Raw genomic sequence first — 11,382 nt, 5'->3', positions numbered from 1 at the left:
CAAGCTTTAACGTCAGTTGGCAGACCAGGAGGGCTGCTCGTAAAATGCGAGCTTTACACGGTATGACAGCCGACACGGTGTAAAACGATCCTTGCATAGATGATCTCGGACCCGAGTAAAGAGTATCGCGTAACTGTTCCGCATCCGCGCGAGAAAGCTCTCTTTCAATTACTATCCTTTATTCGCAGAACTGAAAAACTCACGGGCGTTTTCGTATCGTATATACTTTTATCCTTTCATATGTCTCACTTCCTTTAATCTTTCACCCGGGAATGGGAGACAGAGTGATTTAATGCCCTCGTTTTATATTATAATACGATAAGAGTTGTTTGCATATCTCATATCGCATACAAATTAACACACCGACGCGTTTGAAAATATGCTAGCAACATCGAGTACATAGTTTCATATGCATGCATCTTCGTTCTTTAATTAAAAGTTCTTTTTTTTTTTTATTTAAATATTAAGATTGCACATCGCGTTACTAATTGCGAATCGTTATTTAACAGTAAAGATTTAACAATGTACAGTCAAGTGATTGAAAGAAATATTTCAATTAAGAAAAATTTCAATGAAAAAGTAAAAAAAAAATTCTTTAAAAAATCCTTTGGATTTATTCCAAGTTATTTATATATTAAAATAGAAACCTTGCCGTGAAACGGTGCCAAGAAAAATGATTTTAGCGGTTATCGCTGTTGCGCGGTATATTCGTTCGATTTTAACGGGTAGAATAAGTAAAAACTCACCACTGTTCTCGGTCTCCACTTTTTCTGCTGACGTCACCCTCGCGGTTTTCTTCATCTCTTTTTCCGTAGCTTTAGGCTCTTTCAGTTGCTTCATCAGAAAGGGATTCAGCTTCGGCGAGTAGGGACTAGCCGACAGGTAAACGCTCCTCTGAGAAATATGCCACCATCGTCTGCACCATGTTTCCTAAAACAGTAATTTCCGTTGTTACTTACACGGCAGACCTCGCGGACGTAAACAGACGTATGAGTAAAGAAAATTGATTGACGTATTAACAGAGTTCAACAAAGTCGTTAAATATGTGCAGATCGAACGCGGATTTTCAATTAAGCGTGCAATCACCGAAGTTCATCAGCAGTGCACAGCTTCGATCTTTACGACTCGCCAATCGATTATTCAATAAACTAAAATAATTTATAGATAAATTCAATGCCCTTCATTAACAACGTCCGTGGTTGTTCTAATCCGCTTAAAACGTTCATTAACTTCGGTGGAACAAACGCACGTACTATAATATTAAATTATTTTACATTTAACATCACCATAAAGTATTCGCAAAACTAGCGAGTGTATATAGAACTCGTAGTATTAAAGACATTTATTAGTATTAAATATTAAAGAATTTATGCAATCTGAAAAATTTTATTTTAATGTATTTATCGAAAAAATTATTTCGAACAATATTTTATATTCGACCTAATTGTCAAGATAATCGAAAAATTAAAAAAAAACAACAACGAATGAATTTTATCAATTAATAAGCAACGCGTGGAATAGAATCTTTTCGCCGACGAATTAAGCAAATCGGATAAAACAAAGTGAATTTGAGTTCTCGGGGAAGTATATCATTATTTCAATGGCGCTGCATCGATTTTTCAAAGAGCATTGTTATTTTTAGATAAAGGCGGATGTAGAAAGGGTCAATCGAGAAAGACAGAGATAGATAGACCGAAAGAGAGAGAAATAAAATGTAATAATGCATTTCGAAATGCAAATCAGCGCGCGTCGTTCTTCTTCACTTTATTGCGGAACTTGGAAAAACTGCCTCTGAAGTTTATCATTAAATCTGTTAAGTTTCGCGGTATTAAGAAGAACTTTGATAAATCATAACAACTTTGCAAAATAACAGAAGTGTTAAATAATTAAAATAAAAAAAATAAAAACTCTAATTTTTTCGACGACAGATGCGTCGCAACATTAATATATAAATAAATAAATCAAACATACGCTTCGCGTACGAACAACGTCGCTTCTGGGATTCGTACGAATCGCAAAGTGGAGATGTACAACCCCACGTGCGTTGAGTTGAAAGTAGCTAAGCTTCTTCTTAAACGTGATCGAAAGCGTCCAATAAATAAGCGCGCGGTTTCGGAAATCGCGCTGGTATCTTTCTCTCCCCGTCTTTTTTTCACTTGCCCGAAACGTTTAACCCTTTTTACGTTCATTTCTTGCCCCAAGTATTTGCCCTGATGCCCTAGTTCCTTCTTGTATCTCCTCTTACTTCGACGATGCGTTTACCTCGACACGGCGCGAGTTTAAAGTGTAGCATTACCATCGATTTCACTGCGGTACCCACAGGGAATTATGCACTTTGTAATAAGACTGACTTTAAAATTTCCAACAAGCTCGCAGCTGCGTGAGAAATTCAGATACGTCCGGTGTGCTTTGCTATATCGACGGTATTCATCACTGCGTGGGGTCCGACGTACATCTCAATTGCGAACATTACTTATGTACAAATCGAACGGCATGAATTTGTAAATAGAACGCCCTTAAATAAGATATGCGTGGATGTCTATAGCGCGAATTAAAAATTCGATCGATAAGTCCTGGTGTACGGCTATTAAAGTTAGTGTAAATCACATTGGCAGACACACTATTATTATCTAATAAGCTGACGTATTTTTCCAATAGTTTCTAGAAACAAAGAAAGAGAAAAAAGAATAGATATAATTGTTTTACAAAAAAAAAAAAAAAAAAAAAAGAGAGAGAGAGAGAGAGTTTATATAATCGAGAATAAATAGAGACTTAATAGAAACTAGAAATGGGAGATCGACCAGACTGTTTATCCAAAAACGCGCAATCTCTTAAGGTATCACATTTCTTGATTTATGGACACATTTAATGTCCATTTTACGAAGCGGAAATAAAAACCTGAATTGTTCAGAAAATCAAACGTTATCTACGTGCTTACTTTCTTTCAATTTCCGGAGACCGTGCAGAGCATCTAACTTCGAAAAATAAATTTGGGTGTGCCTACGGTTTTCCTGAAATATAACTTGTCAGGTGACTGTCCGTATTCTTAACTTAAGCGGCACTCCTATAATTATAGCGTCTGTAGTTTACGAGCGCTCAACATGCGTATATGTATGTCTACGCCCAACTTACCCCGTACAATTTAAAATTGTCAACTAGGATAAAATCTTTTATCCTGATGAAAAAATTAATTAGAAAATAATTTGACGAATATAATTTCGCATAAATTCGTTGATGTATATTAACAAATCGCATATTATCTTCTGCATTTCGAAGACTGTGCGGAGTAAAATAAATTACGCAATCACCATAGTAAAAAAAAAAAAAGAAAAAGAAATTGTAACTTCGGTGCTCGGTTAACCCGGCGGCTGGTTTCTTAATAGGCCTCATGTGAAACGCTGATTTTCGCGCATATGCGGTTTCCCTGCCGCTCAATTCTGAGATATATATGCGGAAATTACGACGGAGCTCAATATTAGCGCGATTCATATTCACCGCCGCAACTTTTTCTTGTCTCATGCATTATTAACGGTCATAGATCGAGGATCTATTTATACAAGGATGTTAATTTGAATCCGCACGAGCGAACTTTCGAGTTTTCATCAGGGGGTATATTGTACCGATGTATCCAGTAACAAAGTTATACACATAACGAAGTTGAAATAAAATTCGCGGCGTTTCGCAATTTTTAATTAACGTATTGAGACTACGTGCATCCGCAGCTTAATCTTCCATTGGCTCTTGAATTACACGTTATCATTGTAACTTTGTTTCAAACCGGGACACCGTTTTTCATCGAACGGTGTTAAAGGATGTAAAGTATTTTTTTTTTTTTTTTTTTTTTTTTTAAACTACTCGAAGCGAAATAACCGGCAGCGTAACATGTTTGTAACTGTTGTAGGAAAAAAAAAGATAAGGCGTATTTACAAAGATAATGCGTTTTTCTCGTACCCGTGTATGACACAAATTGCGTCTTATAAAAAGAAGAAATAAGGAGACGTAGCAGTATAATATAAAATCTGAGAGAAATATTTTCTTGCTACACAATGACGTAGAAAAATTACCTAATTACGAAAAACATTATCGCTCATCTTTCTCATTAAAAACAATAATCTATTCTACGACAATGTAAAATTTGCGTGTAAACTCTTTACGGGAAATAAAAGAGAGACGAGAAGTATCAAACTTTTATAATAATGATTAGGTAATGGAGATACGATGAAATAAAAAAATGATTAAACCTATGATATTTTGCAGAAATCAAATGGCCTTCGGATGAGCGAAAATAAGCGCGATATTTTATTGTTTTCATGGGCAAAACCGATATGAGCCCTTTCGATCAACATTGTCCCCGACCACCATTACACGGGCTAAAAACATTTTCCTACGCTGTATGTAGTACGTCGAGCGGTGCCGGACGCTGAGCAGGATCGATGGCGTGATGTGGTAATGGTAAAGCCAAGTGCACGAGCTTCAAACCCAGTCCCCTCGTATTAATCCGTACTTTGCGGCCTTTCCGCTTGTCGGTGTTTGCGAGGGCACACATCATAGGATCGCGCGCACGCTATGCTTATGCCACGACAATTAAATTCCAGCCCTCGATATGCGCCACGAAACGTCAGGCGAAAAGAAAAAAAAAAAAAAAAAAAACGGTGATGCTGTTACTCTCGCGTTTCGCAAATTTCGAATTTCGCGATACAAAAGACCGTCCCATGCCGTCTCTCTCTCTCTGTCCCATTACATCAATTACACGTGCCGATGTGACAGTCATGAATGTTTTTATTTTCCATCTGTATCGATGCTCAAACGTAATTTTCTTCAGCCAGACGAAACTTCCACGGTTTATGTAATTTTGGAAATGTTTTCCGACGAAAAACCGAGGGAAAATTTAACGACAAGCTAACTTTCCTCGTACGTTGCTTTCGAAGTCTTAAAGAGATATCGACAAAATCACTGGGTTAAAACTGACGTTGTTAAACCGCCCTAGTCGTTAAAAGGTTTGTCAAATGGTACAAACAATATTAAATGAAATCGCTGCTCGCACGATTCTATTATATTAAAAGTTAGCAGGTAGAAAAAAATAGTACTTTTTTATCGCAATTCTGATTGTCAAATTGAATTCTCTCTTCTTTTTTTTAGGGCATGCACGTGCCGTATGATGCAATAAAAAAAATATGCTTTAATGCTACGTATATTCAGCTGTACTTCAGCTGTATTTTTTTTTTTTCTTTTCCATGACAATATTAGGTACGTATCAAAATCGCAAGTTCGAATAAAATTTATGTATTTATTCAGTTAATTAAAAATATATTTCATAGTAAACAAACTAAATATTTTGTTAAATAAGTCGAAAAAAAATATATATTAAACTGCGTAACTCTTTTCCGATTAATGTCAACCGATATGTTATAGGTGTTCGAATAACCTTGTGCTTGTTCAAAAATAAATAATTTAAAATCGATGGACAGAAATATTCGTGGACATTCAGAATGGGCAAACAATATTTGAAATTTTGATGAAATATCGCTTTTTACGCGTTTCCCTGCCGCGATCGTTTGTCACCATCTCCGAAAGAGTTTAATGTATAGAATCGCGGCGACGAAATGTAGATAACACGCCATTTCACAATTTTCTAGAGAAAAACTTAAAAGTTATGAGAGATGTACCCAAGTGAAAATTGATTCTCACTCAAAACGCACCAGATACGAAATAATTATTACTAGCTAATAACGAGCTAGAAAAGCTAAATATCTAAACGTTTCTCGCCGCGTACTAGTCTACTGTTGTATGCTGATCTTATGCAACGCTCGACTGTCGAGTTCGCCGGGCCCACCGACCGCCACGGTAGTGTGAGTACGTGCGTGTGTTTACATCTGGGCGACAATCTTCGCGTTCCAAGTTCGCAAGGTGGAGGACGCGCGGGCAGCGGACAGCAAGAACCGATTTGCCCGGTGAATTCGGCAGTCGAGCAAGAATTGCGTATGGTCAGCGCACAACAGTAAACAAGTACGCGGTAAAAAACGTTTAGATATCTATTTAAATACATGGTCCGCGCTGGACAGTGACTAAACCGTCTAGTCTAGACGACCGATACTAGACAGATTTTGTTTTTTTTTTTTTTTTTAAATGACAACTTTATTTTATGAAGATAGTCACTAAATAAACCACTAACTGCAAAGTCAAATTTGCTAGATAAATTCTACTCGGGTAATGGGACAGTAAAGAATAAAGAATACTCGCGGCAATACAAAATGCGAAAGAACGGACTTGATTTCTGCTTCTGAAGGATTCAACTTTAAGATCCGTGGTCTTTATAGCAAGTGAAACGTCTCGCGGAATAAGATTAACGGGATTGAGAAACGCCTTTCCCACAATTAAATTTATCTGGATATAAAAATGTTAGATAACGTTTTAAAAGCTTTGCGGAATTGTACGTCGATAGTGCCGAGATTAGTAAGCCTATAGTAGTTGCGAAAATAATTTGGTTATGCGTCCCTCTCAAGATAAATGCGAATATTAACACGGAGAATAATATGACGAAGCGTTAGTAATCGGAAGAGGATTTATTTCACCGTGAGAGCTCTTAATCCGCGATACGCGAGGTTTGAATTTACGATCCCTCAGTGGTTCCACAACGAGCATACATGGTGAATAATGAGCGAATCCTGTACAAGAGAAGAACTGACAATTTATCTCCATATCCATTTACTTGTCTTTTGTATATCCAATTTTTTTTTATTTATCAATATTTTTTAATCCCGAATTTTTATGCAAATTCCTAAAATATCTGTCATGTTACATTAAGTGGTAATAAAAAAATTAAATATTTTCGATAAAAAAACAGTATCAGAGCTAACAATATTTAACATATTTGATTCCGGTGGGTAATCTCGTATTGTCAAGTTAAAATTCTTTTTTTAAATTTTTATTTAAATTGTTTGCAACGAGAAAAGAATACTATAAAAAAAATATACATATGTAAATGCAAAACGCATGTATAATACAGATTTGCATCTGCTATTTGGCTACAAATTTATGTATTTCACAAAAATCACAACTTGTAGCAATCGACGATCATTTAATTCAAATACCTCGTTCGTATTTTAAATCAATATTGTTTGAACGTTTATCAGAGCGCAGATATTTCAGTATTTCTACATTCAAATTAATGTTGTAATTTAATTACAAGAGCTAAGTACGATTGTTCTTGTGTATAAATTTATAATATACCAAATTAACGGAAAACGAATACATATACTAACGTAATTTAATTTAATTTAATCGCTTTCTTCGTGAGCAATTTTTTGATGTTGCGCTCGGACAAATAATTACAACGTTGCACAGTGACGAAGAATTAAAATCTCTAACCGAAAAATTAATCATGCGCCCATTACGCCAATGAGACTTACGTCAATGAAGATCGATAGAAACGCGAATGTCCAGTATTTGTTAATAATTGTCACTCTTGGTCGGCTGCAAATTAGGTCACCTCAGAATCCCACCGGTATTGTTGCTATCTCGCATAATGGCTTTTAGTATTGCAGAATTATCAGCTTCATTCCACTGTGACTATCGTTTGTCTTCCATTCATTATTCGTTATAAGTAGATCGAGCGATTTATCTTCTCGATGCAAAATATTATTGAGGAAAACGCTCATTGAAACTGTTTGAGCGTAATGCTCACTTCGAACAATCGAAAGTATTTTTATGATATTTCATATTTGTCACGATTTATTTTTCTTTCTTTCTTTCTTTTTCTTTTTTTTTAAACGTGCAGCTGCAATTTTTTTATGTTCCAATTATTTTCAATTTAACGCGCAAAGATATCAAGTCGAATTAATTGCCATTGCGTTAATAGAACTGTGTAAAACTGATAATAACCCCTTAATTAAGACAAGTTCAATCTATATAATCATCGGAATGCCATAAGCTGTGAAAATAGTATTCTTATCAGGGTGTAGAATGCTTGAAATGTTAAATTTCAAATAACATTGTTATGAAGCCTCTTTCAAGTTCGTAAACTTCATCGTAGTTATATGTAATCGCAGTTTAATGTTAATTACCAAAACTTCTGCGTAACTTTTAGATAATTAAATTTAAATTTGTAAAAAATTATTAACTAAATAAATGCCTTTTAATATTATTTTCATAATATTTTATTTCTCGTAAACAAACTTTAAAATTTAAAATTGTCTCATAAAGCATTGTATGCATATATCATGTAGGTTAACGGTGAATAAATTAACACATGCTAAATGCACTTTGTTTACTTAAAAAAAAAGAAAAAAAAACGACCACATTGTGCGTTAACGGTTATTGCCGTAGCAAACTACAGTAATAATTCTAAAATAATTACCTTTATCCGATTACTGGTATCTAGCTTGAAAAATATCTTTATAAAGAGACAATTTTAACCACAAAGCCTTTACCCGCGCTTAATTTCCCTGTCATTCTCGTTCATTTATTTAATGCAATACATAAAATAAACAATTTCTGACGTTATCGATCGTCAGGCGAAACAAGTTCGTTACCAAAAATCAAACAGATAAAACTGTGTATCCGGGCGTAATGGTTCACGTCCGTCGTTTTAAAGCGAGTTGTTCGGAATTGACAAAGCTTCGGCAATATTCTTCTAATTGCGTTAACTATCGTTGTCAAACGAGAAACTCGAACGCTTCTCTCTGCGGTTGAATATTAATTTAATTACTGCGTGCCACGTCGCACATTCTCCCGGAGAATAAAGCCGTCGTCGCGGACAAATCCCGAGGTCTTGTACTACGCGATGCGCGACCTCCGACTATCCACGGTAGACTTAAAATTTCAATTACGTAACGGGGAATGAGTCTCACGGCGCGCAACGTCAATCTCGGAAATTACTGCGGCTGCTTTCGTTCGTGTTTGTTGCGTCTGAGAGTTTGCGCCGGGTTATCTCGCACAATTCTCCATCGTAAATGAGATTTTACTCGCGTAAGCCCACGCCAAGTGATATAATGCCGATCGATCGCGACGATCGAGAGCCACTAAAACGTTTGTGCAGCCAATTGCGCGTGTCGTTCGAGCTGTGGGAACTAATATATTGGCATCGCTCGTTGTTTCTTCCAACGCACGAGGAAAACGGCGCGTGTTCGGTTACAGGAGTAAAGCTAACAAGGATCGTTCTGCCGCAGAGTCAGCCGGGAGACGTAGCGAGAGCGAACGAACAAGCGAGGGAGAGAGAGAGAGAGAGAGAGAAAGAGAGAGAGTGCAGTGGAGCAGATCGATGCTCATGGCGCCCGCCTGCCGCAGCCTCCGCAGTCCGGAGCACCTTTGATAACAGTCTTCCATGACAGCCGTACTAATCTGTAAACAGCGACACTGGCAACTTTTACCTAACAATTACCACCCGGCACTTTTCGCTTCGAGCACGTCTACGACTTCCCGTTCATTCTCTGCGGCTATTAGCGACTTGCATACTCAATAAACAGCATTGCGAAACTCATAATCGTTACAATGACGATCTCACAATGCCTGCGCCCGACAGTTTTATTTTCACGGCCTCTGCTTAGGCTAATTCATTATTAATACGACTGCTATTTCGTATAATTTAACGAAACTGGAAACTGTAGCTGAACATCGTAGCGGCACGAACTTTGTTAGTATCGAAAATCGACAAAGTTTCATCTATGGTGGGATTTTATCATATAATTTGTAACGTTACGCTCTCCTCTCTTTGTATAGATGCGAACGGTATTATGTTTAGGTAAACGCGAGAACGACGGAGATTAACAGTCTTCTAACGCGGCATAGATTGTTTAAGCAATCTTAATTACCGTCTACTTCAATTAAACAAGTCGATCTGTTTGCAATCGAGGCAAATAAGAAACTACCCGAGAAAATTGAGCGTCGATGTCTGAATATAACTAAATTAAGCATGCCGAACGACTGCTTTAACGGGCCACTTTACTAGAATATCGGAAACCTTTTTGAGAATTTATCTTCGCGATGTAAATGCCAGAGTGCACGTCTCTTTCTCCACAAGCGCTCCCTAACTTTCAATATTTATTGACAAGATGGAGGAAGGCTTTTCTGACCCCATCTGGCACTTACTTAATGCTCTCTCACTCCCCGTTGTTCAATTCGACTTAGTGGGAAGTAATGGCCATTAACACAATTAGATACGTAAGAGATGAAAGATCGAATAAATAAATTACATTAATAAAAAAAAAATTAATAATAATAAAATAAATAAAAAAATTATGTAAAATCGAAGTTAAAAATGCAGGTCAAGTGTTTTAGTTCGTCGGATTGCACATTCACGTTAATTGCATTTAATCAGATTCAGTATAATTATATTTTTCGATTTTAATGTACCGAGTACTGAGATTTAATACCTTAAGGCCTTATTCGTCTGTCCGAAAATTTTAGAAAGTTACGCAAGTGGTGTTTGCTAATAAGCTCTGCTCGTTAAACGAGACATTGTTCGCTGATGTCGAGGCATAAAGCTGGGTAAACAAGATGGGTCGCAATTAAAACTGGATTAGTGAGCCACGCAACAGCGGCCAAATGACATGATGACGGGTGACAAGTGAGACCTATTAGTTCATCTTGTACTTTAATATTCTTTAAAACACATCACGCATTCACTTCACTTCTATGACACGTCAGATCTCTCATTAATTTTCATCCATACTTCGACTGAAATAATACGCAATTTTTATCTCGCTTACCGTTCAATTCGATTCGCCGTTTTCTGCAATTTTTATACTGTTTATTTGGCACAAGTGATTTTCGAAGACTTCGGCGTTAAATAAGGAAAATATTTAAAAAATCAAAGGGTGTTCGGTATTTTATATCGCAAAATTTAGTTTTGCCCGATACATAATACAAGGACTTCAGTAGAAATCTTTTTTTCTTTCCCCTAGTACAATATTAACGCAGTCACGAGTAAAATATTGAGAGACACATTGACCTATTTGGCAAATTGTCTGGACAAATGTTACCAAGGACGGTGCGTATACTTTCGCGTTCGCAATGGGGTGACGTTATAAACATTACAAGGATTCGGTCTCCTTGCTGAAAACCACGTGTCGATATAAAACACCACGAAAATAACAATCTCGCTATTCGGTCTTTGCCGAAGTTTCTTCTGATAAACGACATTTGTCCGATGTACGGTCAGTCCAATAATAGCGTGCTTATTTCGAGCGTACTCTATGTTTGTGGAAGAAACCCACGGGATAAAGTACTGCCTGAATAGAGCTTGTGAAAAGTGTAAAATGCGAGAGACACGCGACAATGCGGAGTGGCTTAAATATACGACGCGAAGACTAACAAAGTACCGGCTATTACGTGCGCGTTCCACCGCGAAACTTTAACAAAAACAGCGCGGGAAAGTGACAGGCT

The 11,382-nt window shown here is 36.9% G+C and overlaps 1 protein-coding gene across 1 annotated transcript in view; it reads right to left on the bottom strand.

The window, feature by feature from the left end:
- Mcu (mitochondrial calcium uniporter) overlaps window positions 1-11,382 on the bottom strand; it is a 48,924-nt gene that overhangs the window by 31,210 nt on the left and 6,332 nt on the right. Inside the window, exon 2 of the mRNA XM_070656103.1 lies at window positions 747-930. Within this exon, the coding sequence (XP_070512204.1) occupies window positions 747-930 (184 nt within the window). The remainder of the gene's footprint in view (window positions 1-746; window positions 931-11,382) is intronic.

Source organism: Cardiocondyla obscurior, linkage group LG01 (assembly GCF_019399895.1).
Source record: "Cardiocondyla obscurior isolate alpha-2009 linkage group LG01, Cobs3.1, whole genome shotgun sequence".
NCBI classification, from domain to species: Eukaryota; Metazoa; Arthropoda; class Insecta; order Hymenoptera; family Formicidae; genus Cardiocondyla; species Cardiocondyla obscurior.
The sequence above is the reverse complement of the archived record's forward strand: the minus strand, read 5'-3'. Positions and strand labels throughout refer to the sequence as shown.